This window comes from Anopheles moucheti, chromosome 2, assembly GCF_943734755.1.
Source record: "Anopheles moucheti chromosome 2, idAnoMoucSN_F20_07, whole genome shotgun sequence".
Classification (NCBI taxonomy): domain Eukaryota; kingdom Metazoa; phylum Arthropoda; class Insecta; order Diptera; family Culicidae; genus Anopheles; species Anopheles moucheti.
In genome coordinates, this window is record NC_069140.1 from 26,795,567 (window position 1) to 26,814,183 (window position 18,617).

Here is an 18,617-nt window from a genome sequence, read left to right on the forward strand (position 1 = left end):
TTTTTTATCATTCCACGTGCGTTTGTGTTAGTGTGGGATTTTGAATTTGCTCTCTCGTTGTACGTTCTACATCGCAATGTTAGCCGGTCAAAACACACAGAGAGCCCAAGTTTTCTGAGCGACTTCCCAATGCTCCGGTTGAATGTTTGTACGCAATGATACGAGGAGGTGGGGGAGAATTCTTACACGTTTACATGTTTGTTTGTATTCCCACACACCACTATCCGGCTCGCAATTGGAGCGTTGGAGCGGCACATTAAGTTACACAATTGCGAACGGAAGCAAAAGGGTCGGACGAGAAAGTTGCAACGCGAAAGGGCAACCACAGTTTCACTAGGCAAACGATCCCGTTTCATTCGTTTATCTCCCGTGAACGGTGCCGGTCGGTGGTGCTTCCTGAGTAGCATTCAGCTCAACGTACTAGTGCGTCGTGTTAATTACGTTCCAGCAACAGTAGACAAACAATACGTCCAATCATGAGCATTTTCGCATCGGTCGAATTGGGTCCCCCGGTGGAAGTGTTTGCCCTCAATAAGGCGTGCATTGAAGATCCGAACCCCAACAAGGTTAATCTTGGCGTAGGAGGTAAGCAAAAATGTGTATGTTGCGCTAGGTCATTTTCCCCCATTGCATCACGGCCAAAAGTCTCTTCTTTCTCCCCTCCTTATCGATGGTTGACTGACTGTCAAGGTTAACCGAGGTCACGAAAGATTTGAAAAAAATGTCTAATTTTGCGAGGTTGGTGCGAAGCTATGCGCGATATTTTTTCCTCCTGTTGGTCGATTGGTAGAAATGCTTACGCAAACAGCAACCACATTGCGAGAGCATATCTCGTACCAGTGCTGTCTGGAAGAAGTACATCGCGATGGAAACGAGCCATTGCAAATGCCCCAATCGTAGCAATCGTTATCAAAGCAATCGAATGAACCAATCTGCTGGCTGTCAACCACTAGGATTCTCAATTGTTTCTATGCTGTATCTCCAATCCTCCCTTGTGTTAGCATACCGTCCGTGTCTCATATTCCTTTTCTTATTTTTGCAGCTTATCGAACGAATGAGGGCAAACCCTGGATACTGCCGGTGGTGAAGAAAGCCGAAGCAGCGATTGTTGCCGACGGGTCGCTAAACCATGAATATTTGCCCGTGCTCGGTATGGACAACATAACGAATGCGGCCAGCACGTTGCTGCTGGGCGAAGATAACGATGCACTCAAGAGCAAGCGTGCCTTCGGTGTGCAGTGTCTGTCCGGTACCGGGGCGCTTCGTCTTGGGGCCGAATTCCTGGCACGTATTCTTAAGCGCACCACCTTCTACTATTCCGACCCGACGTGGGAGAACCACCACAAGGTGTTCTTGTACGCGGGCTTTACGGAACCGAAAACCTACCGCTACTGGCACCAGGAAACGCGTGCAATTGATTTTGCCGGCATGGTGGAAGATCTCGGAAATGCGCCTGAGGGAGCGGTAGTTATACTGCACGCCTGTGCCCACAATCCGACCGGTATCGATCCGACCGAGGACCAGTGGAAGCAGATTGCGGATGTGTGTGAGAAGCGTAAGCTGTTCCCGTTCTTCGATTCCGCCTACCAGGGCTTTGCAAGCGGTGACCCGAACAAGGATGCGTTCGCCGTGCGATATTTCGTTAGCCGTGGATTTGAACTGTTTTGTGCGCAAAGCTTTGCCAAGAACTTTGGTCTTTACAGTAAGTTTTAGTAGAGGAGTGCCGTAAGGGGGAACGCACACTTGAAAAATGAGTTCTTTTAATCAATCTTTCTCTGTCTTATGCTTGTAGACGAGCGTATCGGTAATTTAACGGTGGTACAAAAGGAGGCCACCACAAGTGCCGCCGTCGCATCCCAAATTACGCTGCTTGTCCGTGGCATGTACTCGAACCCACCGGCCTTTGGCAGCCGTATCGTGAGTCGCGTACTGAACGATAAAGACCTACGCAACGAGTGGATGGAGTGCATCAAGACGATGAGCTCGCGTATCATCACCATGCGTAAGGCTCTGTACGATGAGCTCGTGGCACTGAAGACGCCGGGCACTTGGGAACACATTACCAATCAAATTGGAATGTTTTCATACACCGGACTCAACGGTAGGATGTGTGGAAGAGGATTTATTGCAAAAGTTGGTGGCAAAACTATTGTCTCATATCCCTTCAACTTTTCATTCTATTTTGCAGAAAGCCAAGTGCAGATACTAATCAAGGAGTTTAGCATCTACCTGCTGAAAACCGGACGCATCAGCATGTGCGGGCTAAATGAAAGCAATGTTGCATACGTTGCCCGTGCTATCCACGCCGCGGTAACTCGCGAATAGTACCCAACAGAGAAGGACAGTCACGGAGAAAGGGTCAGTTAGCTCGGATGACTGGTTGGCTGGCCTCTTTAAAAAAAAACATCACACAAGTGACCCGATTTAAACAATAATCAGCGGAAAACACCTCTACACCAACCACATTGCACCCAAACCTGAAGAAGAAACGTTTAGCTTTTGGTTTTGCATTTCAGTTATTTGCATTTCAACCAAAGGACACGGGTTGAAATGATATTGTAAAGATATCCACAAACGGATGCGTTCTACAGTAGCTAGGAGCAGTTTGTAAAGCACCGATAGAAATACCACTGAACTCACAAGCAATCACCTGTTTTCCTTTGGGAAGTTAAGTAAAGGCACCACAATGACGTAGCAAAATGCGTTTAAGTACGTAACGAACAATACAATACAGTACAATACAGTTTACACCATTTAAAGTAAAACACCACACAACCGAAGATACGCGGGTCGTCTGATAGGTAGCCGAGAATTGCATTTTTACATAGCTTGGATTGTATCCGTAAATGGAGTGTCGGATATTCGGATGCAAATATATGTACAACGGTGCGTTTAGTTAAATTTTTGGAGGAATTGATATACCATTGTCTATCTCATGTTATCTTTAGCGTAACGCATCTGCCGCTTTGATTCCCTTTCTAAAATACAATGTATTAAGACAACGACGATTCTATAATGTGCTTGCAATAAAGACGCGGTAAAAATAATATGCTCTACTCCTTTTTCTTGTTCTTTTTCATCGGTTCAAAGTCATCAAGTTGTACGATTAGCAATACAGAATGCGTGAGTAACTAAGTTGTGAATTTTGATTCTTTTATTTATTTATTATTTAGTGGATTGTTTAACATTGTGTATCCCATGAAGCAAACAACGCAAATTTTATATAATAATAATAATAATAATAATTTGTGTTATGCACAGCCGGATAGATTTGCATAGCTTTTAGCATTTGAAAACTAAAATGCTAGGCTAAGTTGTTGTGTTGAAAGAATATCTCCATTATTAAACAAACAACAGCAAAGTCTCGGAAAGAAACAAGCCTTGCGTACACCTCAGAGTTCTGTTACGTAGCCCTGTAAACGAGCCGTTAAGCTACTCTATATATAAACGTTTGTATGCGCTAAGGAAAACCATAACGCCACTACTTGGATCGCCATTAGCTGGTACGAAATTCCATACAAAACCAGCTGTTTTCAGATTGCCGATACCAGGAGAGCATCCACGGAAGAGGTAGCACCTAGTACAGCAATTTTGTTCGAAATCGCCGAAAGGTATGCAATGTATAAACACTGCCGATACCAGGAGAGCATGTTTTTCAAGAGGTAACACCTGGTACCAGCCGAGCAAACACAAATCATGCGGTTCCCGGTAGTTGCAATCCCAAGTTGTTGCATGTAAGATGTTGCATACCAGATGTTGCGCAACATATGTCGCGCAACATATGTTGCATGTCAGATGCTGTGCAACATATGTTGCGCAACATGTGTTGTGCAACATCCTGGTACTCGGCTAGTACCAGGTGTTACCTCTTGAAAAACAAGCTCTCCTGGTATCGGCAGTCTGAAAACAGCTGGTTTGTATCGAAAGTTAGTGTTTAAACATTGCTGTACTAGGTGCTACCTCTTCCGTGGATGCTCTCCTGGTACTATACATTCAGAAACTGGTAGTTTTCGAAGAAATTTTTCTCCACCGACGGGAAAGTTAGTGTTTAAACATTGCATACATTTAGGCGGTTTTTGTGCAAAATTGATGTACTACGTGCTACCTCTTCCGTGGATGCTCTCCTGGTACTATACATTCGGAAATCATGGTGCAATTTCGTTCATACTTTAAAGTCACAAAGTCGATATTCTTCTCTGCATTTAATTTATCACATAGAAACAAATGTTTTATTTAACCAAGGAAGATATTTTTGATGAACTGTTTACCTTTTTAAATAATTTTTTTGCTATAAATTAACTCTGCTGTTAAATTTCCAAAAATCGCACAATCGGCACAAATTTTTTGGGGCCCCCAACATGGCGAGGCCCTAGGCGACCGCCTACTCCGCCAACCGTTTGTTCCGCCGCTGAGGACACTCAGTTTCCTCAGGTCCAGTTTCATCTCGTATCATTCCGACATTCGCCATCGTCAAGATGTCTGCCTCACTCAGCTTCCGCTCCTAGATCGCCCATGGGTATAGAGGACTGCCGGATAACGTGTTCAAAATCCTATCCGGACCAAACCCCCGTAGCAAAAACTCACTATCCGACTACGTGGTAAAATAATTCTAGGTCTAAGCCAGAAATGGCAGGCAGAGGACCTAGTAGGTCGTTACGCTAAGAAGATAGAGGCAGCTAGTAACGCGTACACATTCCGACGAGACAACGAGGACGACGAAGAAGTCATCTCCAATAATGCTGGTACGAAATTACGATTTCGTGAACTTATTTTGGAGTAACAATTCGATAAAAAAAAACAGAACCACACCACGCTCGATACGGGCGCGCGATTATTTGGTTTGCGCATTTTATTATAGCTCCAAAAATTTGGTTTCAAATTAATCATCTATTATGTAGCAAATTCAGTGTTTTTGTTTGTGTGTGTGTGTGTTTTTTTATTAACCGTTCTTGAATGTGCAAAATTCTGTAGTTAAACACTATGCATTAGTTTGCAAGACATAGTCAATGGTTATGTTGTAGCTTTTCATGGTAGCACAGCTGAACGAGAAAAGATGTTTGATATTTATGTGGCATTCTAGCAAGTTGTACCGGTTTTGGAACTGTTGCATATACACGGGTCCTTATACAATTCCGTATGAAATATACATTATTGTAAGCAAGCGAGCGCGAGATCTTTGCTTTTGTTAGCAAACAAACAGCTGCAGTGAAGTGTGCTGTGGTGCACATTCGATGCACTCGCTTGGCCATCGTCATTGCTGCTTGCCGTTTGGAAATACTGAGTGCAATATTTAGCAAATTATCACCTCATGCATTATCAACCATGCTCACGGGCTGTTTTCTTGTTTCTATTGCTGGCTTGTGTAACTTTTTTGTTATTTTCGTTCACAACAATATCTGTTACTATCTATTAAACTTTTTTTTTGTTTAGGTCTGTCTTTCTCTCATAGGCGTACAATTGAAGAAAACGAAAACACATATCTACGACGGTTCGGTTTCGGGCCACCAGTACAATCAATCACATTCAGGGGGGCTCTGCTGCGTTGCTTTTGTTTAGTCAAAACGATTTGCGATAAAACAAAAAGCCAAAATGCGTATCTAGCTGTAGGTTTGATTTTGATGTATTCGTTTGCAGCGTACTGTTTCGAATTTTAAATCTCAAGTTTTTTTTAAATGATGAACAGTATCATTTTTCCCGAATTCTTCAATTACTTTTGGTTGTTTTGATGATAAGAAAAAAAAACGCAAAAAGCCGGACGTCAACATTCAGCTAGTCATTATGAAAAAAAAACTGCCACCTGTGCTCCTCAATAAACTATTCTATCATTCGATTGGATTTCCATTCCTACAGTTAACTTAACGTCTATAAAACGTGTGACGTGAGTGCATAACAAAACTCAATATATTCAAGTAGTGTGTAAATGTGTTGAAAGAAAAAAAGAAGATAAATTAAAAAAGAAAATGGTAAAACAAACAAAAGTGTCAAATATTATATCGATACTAACCGTAATAATAGTAATAAAATAGTAACAAATTAATACCTCACACTATGGTACGCTTTTCTAACAGTAATGGACGATTTTCTGAGTGCTGTGTGTCTGTGTGACTGCTTCTTCACAATTCCCAACGTTCCTGTGCCTTCTAATTTCCTTCCTAACCTTTTGATTCTTTCGCTGGTTCGTTCGCATTCGTAACACAACCCGAATCACCTACCCAATGTTCCATTGTTAATAATGTTAATAAATAAATACATAAATGTCTGTACTCGTCTCTCTCTCTCTCTCTCTCTTTCTCTCTATTAAATCATCTGTGACTCCTTCCCATTCGGCGCTTCTCGTTACTGATTTACGGCAAATGGAAAGGATCTATCTAACTACGGGGGCATGTTAAAGCTAATCATTTGTTGCTTTTAAACTATTTTTCACTATTCCGACCCAACTGATGTATGTCCTGGTGTCGCTTTTACGGTACGGGAATTGGGCGTAATGAAATAGGTTTTTTTTAGTCAACTGCGGCCATTAGATGTTGGACAAAGGCCTTAAAAAACAAAGGGGTACCAGCACCTACATAGGAAAAATATCTTCTCACCGTAAATCACTTGCCTGTGTTTGATGTTGTACATCGTGCTTGGCTACATTCTTCTTGGCAGCTGCCGGTAGCTGCTATTTTCCACAAAAACATGCTGTTATTCTTGCCACAATCGTTACATCGTATTGTTGACTTATGAACGGTGCATAACTGGAAGCTAACAGTCGATCTTCCGTTTCGTTTGCATCCTTGCTGCCTTTCTGGTTGTTATTGTTACAGCTAACGTTATTATTAATGTTAATATAATTACTTCTATCAGTATTGCTAGTCAAAACAGTGACGGTGGTGGCAGTCGCCCTTTCGAGTTCGCGAGAATCCTTAGCCTGTGATCGTTGCAACAAAGACAGCTCGATTGCGGTAGCCCGAAGCTACCACCAATCTCATTTGATCTTCCGTCCCGGTAGGGTTGGGCTTTCCGGTGGTGTGGTACCGGGTGCACCGCCAGTTCCAATCATACCGGCCACCGGATTCGACATCCCAGCACCATAGACGACCGTACTACCCATCGATCCCCCACCAGGTTGTTGATTGGTTTTGCCTTTCGGTACCGCCTTGAACGGATGGTGCAGCTTGCGTAGTGGTCTCGGGGACGGTTGGTCCAGCGATACGGACGCAAGCGTTTGCTGTGTCACCTCACGGGCCGTAGCAACCATTTCCGGATGGTGTATCCACGCTGCAAAGCATTGGGGGGAGGAGTAGGGGGAGTGGAGGAATTGAAATTAGTCCTATTGCACAAGACCGATTCCATAATCATGCGTAAAACCCACTTTTCGATGGTCCACGGCTGTGGTGATCGATCAGAGCTGCCGCCAATGGGGCCGGTGCATTCGTACCAGCAGCGATGGACGACCCTCCGGCCGTGCCGCTGGGTCCACCACCCACTTTGCCACCGTTCTGCTGCGCAATCGGACAGAAGATGCGGGCCGTAAAGTCTTCGAATGTGCTATTTTCCCGATGGCGCAACGCCACTGTGTCGATTGACCGATTGCGCTCTTCGTAACTGAAAGGAAAACAGATGGTTCATTAGTAAAATGATAGTTCTGTCTCTGACTATTAATAAAGAAACTGCTTAGTTTGCACTTACTACTGTTGGTATAGCGGAAGAGAACTCCGCTTGGCCCGACTTGCGTTGATCGCTGATGCCCGCACCAAATTAGCCAAACACGCTCCTCCAACAACCATCTCGTCCGACAGAGGACCAAACCATGGTACCTCGGGCTTTTTATTCACCGTCACGCGGAACAGGCCACTCTTCAGCGGATAGATGACGATAAGCACGTCACAAAACTCGGTCGGCAAGATGTCCCGCCGGTAGTCACGATTATGTTCGCTCCACACAATGTGCACCTCATCGTTCCCAAGGTGGCGCGTTTTGTTCAATATTGCTTCCGGTGTGTCCGATGGCATTCGGGTGGAGACGTGATAGATTACCTCCAGGAACGGGGTCGCATAATAAGGGGCCGTTTGACCACAACCTTGCCGCGGTAATCCACCGAGAAAACCGTTGTGCGACTCAAGCTCTACCTCCCAACCCAGCGCGGATACAAACATTTCGTAAGTACTGCTGCCGCAGCCATTTCGTAAAATGCTGCCCTTGTCCTCCTGCCCATTGGCCACGTAAATCACAGCCATCTTGTGCGTTTCGCGGCACTTTTGATTATCGAGATTGCGCAACTCGCGCAACAGCTTATCGGTGCGCTGGAGCAGATGTGTTCGCTTGCGCCGTTCCCAGCCGGCAAGACCCAGTTGGTTGAACAGAATGCGTCCGAGTTGGAATGGTTTCGTGGCGGTATCGTGCTGCTGTTGTTGGCTGTTCTGCATCGCGTTCGCAGCTCTTGTTAAGGTTCCCGTCCCGGAATCATCTGCGTATGATTGGCCTGGCGAATAACTACCGTAACCACTGCTCGGTACAAGTGTAGGATACGATGACGTACCACCGGACAATGATCGTTCAACGTTCAGTAAACCGTTCGAGCCGGAGTTTTGACGAGCAACAGCTTCCGCTTCGATCGTACGTTGGTTTAGAATGATCGAAATAGTTTGACCTTCAAGGCCGGCTCCCAGTGGGCTGGGTCCGGCTGTATTCAACGGTACTTCCGAACTGTCCAAACATTCCGGGCTGGTGTAACCAATGTATTGCAATAGCTGGGGAATGACGAAACAATGCGACATTAATATAATTACAATTTCAAATAAATGGAAACGACACGTCTTTTCTTCAAGTCTCTTAAGAAGTCTTTTCTTCTTACTTACATCATCTAGCTGGTCTAAATCGGGCGCCAAATCCTTTGCAACCGGTAGCTGATGTACCGGGCGATGCCGCAGAGTATGCCGTAGACCGTGCGACATCGGCAAGCCAATAGCGGTGGACATTAGCGGATCAATCGAAGTACTGCCGCTGGCAAAATGTCTTCCTGCCACACTGTTGCTTCCCGCCAACTGACCAGACCCCACCGGTAAGGTTGAATACGCATAGTGCCGGGAAACTGGCGCCGAGCTTTGGAATGTTGCATTGCGTTCATAATCAACTGGCGTCGATGATGGAACGGTCAGCGATGGTTCCTGATACAGTATAGAAGCATCCCAGCACGCTTTCCCGTTCAGATCACGAAGCAGCAAACGAACCTGGCGGTTTGCAGTGAGAAGTCCCGCGGTAGCTCCACCTCCCGGTAGCTTCAGGGCAGGTAACTCAATAAAGCTCGCCACCAATTCCGGACTCAACATAAGCAGCTGTAAATTTGGAGAAGCTAACACATGCTCCATCGCATCAACGCGAGCTCCCGCAATGGAGTTCTCACGCTGCAACGTTGCAACGGATGGTCCTGTACCGGAGGTTGCATGAACCGGTGCCGTAGCGACTGATGTACTCATTAAATCATCCTGCTCATCCACCAACGAACTAAGCCGCGTCGCACCAATGCCCATCGGGAAGTGGCCGAGATTGGTGATGAGATGCATTGCCACGGTTTTAGCGCACAAACGTATCGCCGACTGACAGCTGGCAATGGATTCGGAAGTTTGATACGGGCCGGTTTCTCCCATGCCGCTCTCACGCACATCGTCCACCACGATGGTCGAATCAAAGTCTTCATCGGTGGTGAACAGCTTAATGCGCTCGCCGTTTTGTAGTCCGGTGGCTATTTTGTACAGTATGCGAAACACAATCAGTATAAGCGGTTCCGTTGAATCGTGATGCTTTGGTTGTTGCAGTGTGCGAACCGAAAAGGACATGCACAACTCGCCTAGCGTCAACAGCAGCGATGTTAGTACCGTTTTATCCGATTCTTTTGGATGCGGAACGTTGTGGATATCTAGCGAGAGACACACCGTGTCGATGATCAGTTGCGGAAGGCGCTCAATCTGTTCGATTCTCGATCCCTGTTCAGCGCAAAGTTTCAACGTTTCAGACGCTAAACGTGCAATGGTGTGATGTTTAAACTGTAACGCCTGCAAGATGACCTGAAACGCTTCGCGAATTCGTGGATTGACGCTATTCGTGATGGATTCGCGTCGGGAATCGGTCTCGCTACTGTGATGGGGTACTTTTTGTTTAAATGCGGCCTCACTATCACCGCTCTGCTGAGCGCTCGGATTGGTAAGGTTCTGCAGTATCCACTGGCCGAGCGATGCGATTGCAATGCAGCGTGCTTTGGCCGTAGGTTCGCGACGCGCACACCGCAATACTACGTTCAGCACGTGCTCTTGTAGATCGGGACACTCCATCAGATCAATGTGAGGTTCGGACGGTTGCAGCACGGGCCCGGGAAGGGAAGTTCGGGGAAAGCATAGAAGCGATCCTAGCAATCCGGCCACATGGGCACGGGGAGCGTGTGGGCCTGTTTCCGAGGACGTGAGCACCACGGTTGCTGCGTGGACAAGATCAAGCAGCAGAAGCGTGTGACCCGGAAGCAGCAGACTGAGAAATCTTGGCCCGCCTAGATATCGCAGCGCTGTGTAGGCCATTGCACGATCCTCTCCGGTTAGTGCCTGATGCAGCGCATGGTAAAACAGTGGCAGCTGATGATTTCCCAAGCTAGCGCCGCTTTGAACGATCGTGCACAACAGCTGCATGGCGTACAGTTTGCCCTGCGCGTATTGTGCGTCGAGTGCGAGCGCACCATAGCACCAGGGCGCCACAAGTGCCACAGGCGGTACCAGATTCGTAGTGGCGGGTGTTGGCGTAGAAGATGACGAGTGTCCACTCCCATCAAGCGAAATGCCTTGGTTCATGCGGATCTTGATCAAACTTTCCGTCATGCTTACCAAATATTGGTAAACTTGAGCGTGCAGCTTCGGATTGAGGATTTTATTTACGTCCCCGAGTGCACCGAGCATGCGGCGCCACATCACGGCCGCTACATCCGGCAGCCAACCTTTGGCCGTTCCGCCAGCCAATATCGATCGACGGTCGGCCGTCGTTGCCATCGACGAAGATGAACCACCAAACGACTGAGGATCGTCCTGCGTATCGATACTGGAGCTATCGGCAGTAAGCGCATCCGCTATTTGCATGGGCGAGTCTTTGATCGATCCACTTTCAATTCCGCTCGAGGCTGTCGGCGATGGGCTGCGGGATCCACCTCCACCGGCTTCACAACTCGCTCCAACACGATGATGGCGATGATGGTAGCCGTCATCATCAGGGTGTTCTTTTTTGCCCGAACCGCCCGCTCCACCCGGTCGGACCGAATCGAGTGATACGGCACGGCGCAGGACGCTTCCACCGATGCCTGATCCCGCCTGTACTTCACCACCGAGCGGTATTACTTCAGTGCATTCGGAAAATGAAGCCATTTCTAAATTCTCGCTGCTTATGCTGAGGAATGTCGATGTGTTGGAAAGCAACCGGGAAAAGGAATGATCACCCGCGTGATGATGTTGCTCTGCTGCCACTGCATTTTGCTCCCGCGCATTGCTCCCCATTGTTAAGCCGAGTCCGGCGATACGTAAACGACGACGGGCACGAGATTTACGGAACGGTGCAGACAACAGGCTTCCCTCGCTGTAACTACGATTCAGTGACGGTGTACCCGGTATACTTCTGGGAATACCAGTCCGCATGCCCCCTACTCCTACTGTGGTTGGCGTACAAGTTGATGTCGTTACCGCCATTGGACCACCGGATCCGTTAGTCAATCGATCGTCATCCAAACCCGATCGGTTCTGACCGTTGCCACCACCATTGAGATTACCGCGTAAGAGAGTAGCACCACCATCTGAAGGTATCGTAGCGACCACATTACTTCCGTTGGTAAACGTAATATCATGCATACCTGCGCCATGCCTATCGGAACTGTTCACTCCACCCAAGGCCATCACGGAACGGCCGCTCTCGTTAGCCGTCCAATTGGACGGTGTTCCACGCTTTCGTTTGCCCTTCTGCTCGGCCAATCGATCCAGCGGTAAGTCGGAAAGATTAATGTTGTACACCTGCCGGGCAAGCACACGTGTAAGCGTCTGCATTGTTTTATCCCATTCTACAATCAGTTCCTCTCGGTGCGTTAACGAGGATAACACCTTCAGGAACCGGTCCCACAGTCCCGCATTGACCGGAACGTTCGTGTGCGCTCGGATCCACGTAACGATCAGTGTCTGAAAGATGGGCTGTGCCAATCGTCCTCCGAGATTGTTTTTCTTCGCGTTTGGTGGTGAGTTCTGGAGAATGACGGACGTAACCTGGAGCAGTACAAGCAACAGTTGCTCCCACGTCTTCGCTTCCATGCGCGTCTTCATAACCATCGTGCGGTATATGTTGAGCACACGCTTACAAATATCGGTCTGCTCGTCAAGCGGTGTTGCGTACCCGTCTGCGTTTGTTTTCGATTGAAAGTGTAGATTCAGGTGCGCCGTATTGACCATAAAGACGTTTACCGCATTCGTTACGAACACCTGCAGTACATTCTGCAAACCGGCCCGAATGGAACCATTCTCCTTGGTCATCATCATTGCGCCCAGATAGGAATCGGTACGCAATCTTTGGCTACCCGGTCGACTATTGCTAGCGGTCGGCGAGATGGTCTCCAGTGCCGGTCCTGCACCACCGGGAGATCCTCCTGCGACGGGTAACGCTTCCAGATCCGGTTCCAGTAAAAACGGTGGGGGTGGTATGCTGCTCATCCAGTCGCGATACACAGAGATGGCGATACGCATCGCTTCAATCTGCGATTTCGAGGTGAAGGCCATCAGGAACGCCTGTCGATAAATTTCGTGCACAAAGTTAACCGTCTCCCGGCTGGAGTACAATACGTCTCGTACTAGCTGCGTTTGTGTGTAACCCATGTGTCGCAAATTGGACAGCAAGCTGGCATGATCCAGCGAACCACCACCGGATCCCGCGCCCGGTTCATCCTCGATGGAAAGAATCTGCTCCAGCTTGCTGTTTACGTGCCGCTCGTGCGTATACTTCGCAATCCATATAATGAGCACCACCACGCACGAACTCATCACCTCCTCGCGCTTCGAAACGCTCCGGATGACGGGCAGATCGAGCTTCGGCTCATACACGGACGTGCTGTAGTCGAACGAAGGGCAGAACACTGGCAGGTACTGTTCGCGGAACTTGGTCAGCAAAAAGTTAAACGTGCGTATGTGCCGCTGGGGATTGTTGTCGCGCCATTTCAAACACCCGCAGGACTGTACCATGCAGTCGAGCAGAATTTCGAGGCCATCGCGTGGATCCGGTGCCGCCGTCCGTTCGCTCGAGCTCGGTGGTATGAGCGGTTGAATTTCGGGCGATTTGACCGGATGGGTGGCTGTTGTGTCGTGGAACACGGAACCACCGAGCTCGCCTTTCAGGTTCGGATGGTTCAGCAAATCGGTGGCAATGAACTCACTGTCGGATGGAACGGCCGGAGCATTTTTGCCACGTTGCGGTACCGACAGTCCTGGCACGAGCTCGGTGAACATCCCGTGAACGAAGGGCGGTGCATTGTCGCCGAGGGCTTGATACCAGAGCAGGAAATATTTTACGCCCTCGCGCCGTAGCTTCACGCTGTTGCCGTAATGCAATAATTTTGCAAGGATGCGCCCGAGCGAGTGACACTGCCATCGTCGCTGGACCAACTCCGGCAGCAGGCATAGTATTTTGCTCAGCAGCCACAACGATCCATCCAATTCCTCGCGGTGGGTTTTGTGTACTATGAGGTGGAAAAAAGGAACACAATATCAGCACATATTCATATGGTAACATATTACGAATAAACAAAACAAAACAAACGAATAAACTTCTGCATATTTCTATTGCAAATTGCTGCAGAGATTTGAAACATGTTAAAGAAAGCCATCATGAGAAGAAAAATATCTTTAAATTACTTGTTAAACGTTAAAATGAGCGCTAATAAAGCTTACTTAGGATTAGCCACAATACTTATCAAAACGATGCACTAAATGCGATTAATGGAAAATACAATGATTTCTTTGCCATTTGAAAATATGTTTCCATGGATATTGGTTATATCGTGCATATAGAACTAAATCATTCTTAGCATATATAAGACATAAAAAAAACGTTCGAAGCATGTGATAACACATTAACATGCAATATTTAGCCCTAGAACTTCGTTTTAGTGTTCCTAGGATGACAAAACAACGCATATTCAATATCTTTAAATAAATGCAAACGAATATTGAAATAAATACAGCAGATTACACAAGACAAGAGCATCAGGGATTGAGACAAGAAATCGCATCAGATCTTAGCATTAATTGTGGTACGTCATAGCACAACGCCAGCCAACCGTTTGCGTAAAGTACTATGGTTTCCTTTCAGATGCTGAATTTTAAACCAAAAGTTGGAAATAATCGCATGTATGCATGAGTACGTACTTTACTGGTACTGCCTTAAAGGCTTTGTATTATCTTGTGCCACAATTGTGCTATCGTCTGCTGCGATTGTATTATGTCTGAAGCTCTTGTCTCCTGTCATCTGATGCATTTGTTTTCAATGTTTCTCACTTTGTGCCATCAACTGAACACACAACATATCTACTAAGCCAAGCAACTGCAAACAAAAACGCAACCAGCCATAATGGGGATAGTTTAGCAAAGAACTCCCAAAACACAGTGTCCCGTGTTTCACTTACCGATGTGAAAGGATAGTTCTGGTAGAGATTATAGTATCAGTATAATTGCATTTACCATCGTATTTTTCGTAACAATTTCAGTACGCATGCCATTTTGCCAGATTTTTGCCAGAAATTGTTGTGTGTAATGATAGTACAATATTTAACGTGCATCGGGACGTGGTATGTAGAATTTTTCACATGTTTCATTCATTCATAGAGAGTACAGTGTATGATGATTTGTTTACAGGACAAGACGACACAGACGACATAAAGTATAAAGAAACGATAGAGGGGAACAGAACAGATGAGAGTTTTTAAAACCCTATCCTATTGCCTAACCGTTGCCATAGTAGCAGCGTGGGGGTTTTTCTGTTGTTTGTGGGATGGTGACATTCCACAGTGTATGCTAATATGCTGAATGCTCCCAATTTGGAGAAACAACTCGTGGGCGTTTTTTTTAAGATGGTCGAACTGGAAGTGGTCATGTAACCCCCGGCTTGACCATGAAATAACACTTACCACGCTGCTTCAGATTCGCCTCGGCCTGTACGAAAGTGTCGTAAAGGATGTAGTAGACGTGACTGTAGTTAGCTTCGAACAGATTTTTTGCCTCATCGCTGTCCACGTGTTCTGCAATAAAAACGTAAAAAAAAACATGAAGTAGATGGTAAAGAGACAATAAAATAGACAAAAACCAAACCGATCGACCAAATCCGGAATCGGTTCAGTCATCAGTACGCAAAGAGGTTCGTTGTTTTTCGTGTTGCATATTAAACAGAGGGCACATCCATCTGCGCCAAGCGGACGGTTTGGAACGGTCGCGGAACGGCATAGTTGTTGATCGTTTTGGCTCTCTCATGGGTGGTATTTCTTTGCATTCCACCAGTGCGCGCGTGTATAGGGGGACGTGCTACGTTATGGTGAGGGCGGTTGTTTGGTGGTAACATTAGCAAGTTATTGGGATCACTTCTGCGCCAAACGAATGATCAAACAATGGATCAACTTTTCACATCCCATACACGCATCGGGCTCGTCTGCGTACGTCGCTGCTACGAACCATGAACTTGTGGTAAATGGATTGTTTACGTTTTTTCATTCTCGCTCTCGCGATCTTTGCGCTCTTTGTGCTCTCGCAACAGCCTGCGTACGCTACAATAAACATGCGAACGTTTTTTTTTCTCACAGCTGCATCAGTGCCCGTTGCTATTGCTTTTACTACCATCCTCCGTTCGCATCTACACGCTCTCGCTGGTTTCGCTGTGTTGTACAGCAACGAGCCCCCCACTCTCGACAACATCCACCATGGCAAGCATGAAAATCTAATTGTTTGGCAACGTGTGCGTTGCGGTGGAGCAATCGTCGATGTGGTATGCACACTCCAGGAACGGGATAGGTTCATTTGTTTCCTCCTCATTGCCCGTGACTCGTCAGCACCAAGCAGTAACGTAGCAGGCCAGAACTTGCATACGAAAAGTAGCGGGAGGGTGGGAAGATTGAAAACATCGCATACAGGTGTGATTCATGTCCACTTTTCCCGTACCGCCAACAACTTCAGTGCCTACTGGCGACGTGTACCACCGGACTAGATATGTAAATGAATCCAACAACATTCGCCGTCGTCAAGCCTACATCGAGCAGGAATCCAACCCCAATCAGTGCTTGCTGGCGTTTCTGCATCCTAGAAAATTGATTTTTAAAATTCGGATTCGGAGGTTCCCCGTGCTTACCGAGTATAGTTTTCAGATGCCGTAGACGGGCAGCGGAATCTTTCTTGCTGTCTTGTATTTTTTGGGTCGACTTTTTCAAATCGATATTGGCCTTTTTGGTGAACATGTCGAACTTTCCAACCGTTTGGTTGCACTATTTACCATTGATACACACGATACGGTGAAGGTTGGATTAGCAATCGTCACAATATATATATACACTACAGTGCACAAATATACAGCACACACCGAGGGCAGAGGATTAGCGAATACAATTCGCTAGCAGTACGACCGAGAAAACAAAAACAAATCCTCCATGGTGGTGCGAAACGGATCACGGAACGGCGACCCTACCAGCTGCGGGAGCTTTGGAACAGGTTTTACAGCACATGCATTGTGAGGTCGGTTGTTTTGCGCGGAACGCGCCTCTTACAATTTCACGACACTAAATTAAAGTAAAACATCTGAAAAACACCACAATTCACGACGGTACAGTACAACACGGACGAAAGCTACGTTGTTGCGGCCGAGTTGCTTTTCCAAAAAATTGTGTTTCGTTTCTCTTGGCTACATCATCGTAATGACGTGCTTATACTGTCTGGTTGATTGCTTGGCCCTGCGTGTGTTGTGTCAGTCGTGCGTTGTTTTGAGTTGGTGGAATTCGTTTGAAAAATAGTCCCTTTTTCGACGGTCCTGCTATAGAGTTTAATTTCGTAATCGTGTAATCGTTTAATTGTAACTTAATTGTAATTATCACACATATTTGGCATACGAATAAAGAGCAAACCGTTCCAAGTGGAATAATCAAATTCATTACAAATGCCACCAAAACGGTCCGAATGAACAACCAATGTGTAGCCGGTTGCATAAACAAAACATTCAATTGTAAAATACGGTGTAAACATGACCAGATGTTGCTGGCGATTAGTTAATAGTTTTGCGCAATACTTACACCCAACGAACATGTTAAAGTTGAGCATATTACCAAAAATAAATGAAAGATTCTTCTCTTCAGCGCTCTACCTTACAGGTGATAAGGCACGGGAACAATTTGCTGTGCTAGTGCCGTATCTCGATTTCAAACACAAATTGGGTGATTTTGAACGATTGAAACGGAACATACGTCTTCGTAAGCATCAATTAGATTGCGACAATCTCATACACCAATGGGAAATGTACCGAGATGTGGAGAAGCGTAAAAAGGACATCGAACAGTGCCGGGTAGAGCTGCAGAAACGCATCCAGCAATCGATTTGCAAGGAGGAACAGCAGCAGCTCAAATCACGAGCCATTATGGCACGCGACGACTTAAAAAGGCTCAAAGAGCAAAGCTACAAGGTGGCGGACGCATTTATTGCCAACAATTTCCTTTCCATACCGAATGATCTGCACGAACGTACGCCCGATGAACGGGAGAAATGTATATACGAAAAACCAGCACCTACTGGGCTTAAACGAACTTCGAACGTCGACCTTATTCAGGAACAATTTGAAGAGTTCGGCCCTACATGCCTGTACATGACGGGAGATGCGGCCTGGATGGATCTGCTCTTACCGATGCATTGTTGTGAAACATTTCGCCAAAATAGCTGCATCATTTTCTGCAATCCTGACTTTGTAAGAAGTTTTCTAGTAGAGGCAGCTATGGTCAGTAAGGAGTCGCTGTTTCTTGTTCGGGAAGAAGATGAACCAGAGGACAAAGTAAACCTTCTGCATCTCTGTGGCGGAGGTTCTTTGTTAAGTTTCCTGGGATACTTTACCAGACTGTCGGTGTTTCCTTCTGCACTGCCTTTACGTCTTGTCGCCAGCGGTAAGCGCTATCATTTCCAAAAGGCTCAATCGAATGAAGTGCAGGTGTTTGGAGCCTGTAAAACAACGCAGGAAGCGGAGGACATGTTTGACGAGATGGTGCAGATTTATAAACAATTTTACGATCAGCTACCCATCGGCTATAGGATTGTACAAGTGGCAGCACCCGATCTTCGACCAATCGAAGCGATGCGTGTTGATGTTGAACTGTTTGATGACCGCAATCATAGGTACGTAAAGGCAGCCGAGGTAGGATACTATACGGATTTTCTCAGCAAACGAATTGCGTTTATCTACCACGAAGGCAAGGTACAACGCTTTCCACATGTGGTAGCAGGCACCGTTATGAGCTCTATCGAGTTGATTAAGCTTTTCCTTGGCAACGGTATAACGTTGAATGATTTACCAATGATAAACACATTCGAAGAGAAATAAACTGCTAGCCATTATTA

General features: G+C 46.5%; 3 protein-coding genes across 3 annotated transcripts; 2 read left to right on the top strand and 1 right to left on the bottom strand.

The window, feature by feature from the left end:
* The first annotated feature begins 288 nt into the window (after positions 1-288).
* LOC128307298 (aspartate aminotransferase, cytoplasmic) lies at positions 289-3,048 on the top strand. The gene is made up of 4 exons (XM_053045063.1): positions 289-585; positions 1,043-1,702; positions 1,793-2,101; positions 2,189-3,048. Exons 1-4 carry the CDS (start codon positions 477-479, stop codon positions 2,323-2,325), a joined length of 1,215 nt encoding a protein of 404 aa, XP_052901023.1. The 5' UTR covers positions 289-476; the 3' UTR covers positions 2,326-3,048.
* A 1,778-nt stretch (positions 3,049-4,826) lies between these two features.
* Positions 4,827-16,557, bottom strand: LOC128310176 (probable Rho GTPase-activating protein CG5521). The gene is made up of 6 exons (XM_053046751.1): positions 16,378-16,557; positions 15,170-15,280; positions 8,841-13,723; positions 7,672-8,732; positions 7,355-7,587; positions 4,827-7,260 (listed from the first exon to the last, which is right to left on the bottom strand). Exons 1-6 carry the CDS (start codon positions 16,481-16,483, stop codon positions 6,968-6,970), a joined length of 6,687 nt encoding a protein of 2,228 aa, XP_052902711.1. The 5' UTR covers positions 16,484-16,557; the 3' UTR covers positions 4,827-6,967.
* A 698-nt stretch (positions 16,558-17,255) lies between these two features.
* Positions 17,256-18,617, top strand: LOC128310177 (serine--tRNA synthetase-like protein Slimp). The gene has a single exon (XM_053046752.1). It carries the CDS (start codon positions 17,260-17,262, stop codon positions 18,598-18,600), a length of 1,341 nt encoding a protein of 446 aa, XP_052902712.1. The 5' UTR covers positions 17,256-17,259; the 3' UTR covers positions 18,601-18,617.

Coding starts and splice junctions, on each gene's coding strand:
- LOC128310176 (XM_053046751.1), bottom strand. CDS start 16,483: ATGTTCACCAAAAAGGCCAATATCGATTTGAAAAAGTCGACCCAAAAA. Junction 15,281..16,377: donor GCATCTGAAAACTATACTCG/GTAAGCACGGGG, acceptor TTTTTATTGCAG/AACACGTGGACAGCGATGAG. Junction 13,724..15,169: donor GGCGAATCTGAAGCAGCGTG/GTAAGTGTTATT, acceptor TCCACCTCATAG/TACACAAAACCCACCGCGAG.
- LOC128310177 (XM_053046752.1), top strand. CDS start 17,260: ATGACCAGATGTTGCTGGCGATTAGTTAATAGTTTTGCGCAATACTTA.
- LOC128307298 (XM_053045063.1), top strand. CDS start 477: ATGAGCATTTTCGCATCGGTCGAATTGGGTCCCCCGGTGGAAGTGTTT. Junction 1,703..1,792: donor CAAGAACTTTGGTCTTTACA/GTAAGTTTTAGT, acceptor TTATGCTTGTAG/ACGAGCGTATCGGTAATTTA. Junction 2,102..2,188: donor TTCATACACCGGACTCAACG/GTAGGATGTGTG, acceptor TCTATTTTGCAG/AAAGCCAAGTGCAGATACTA.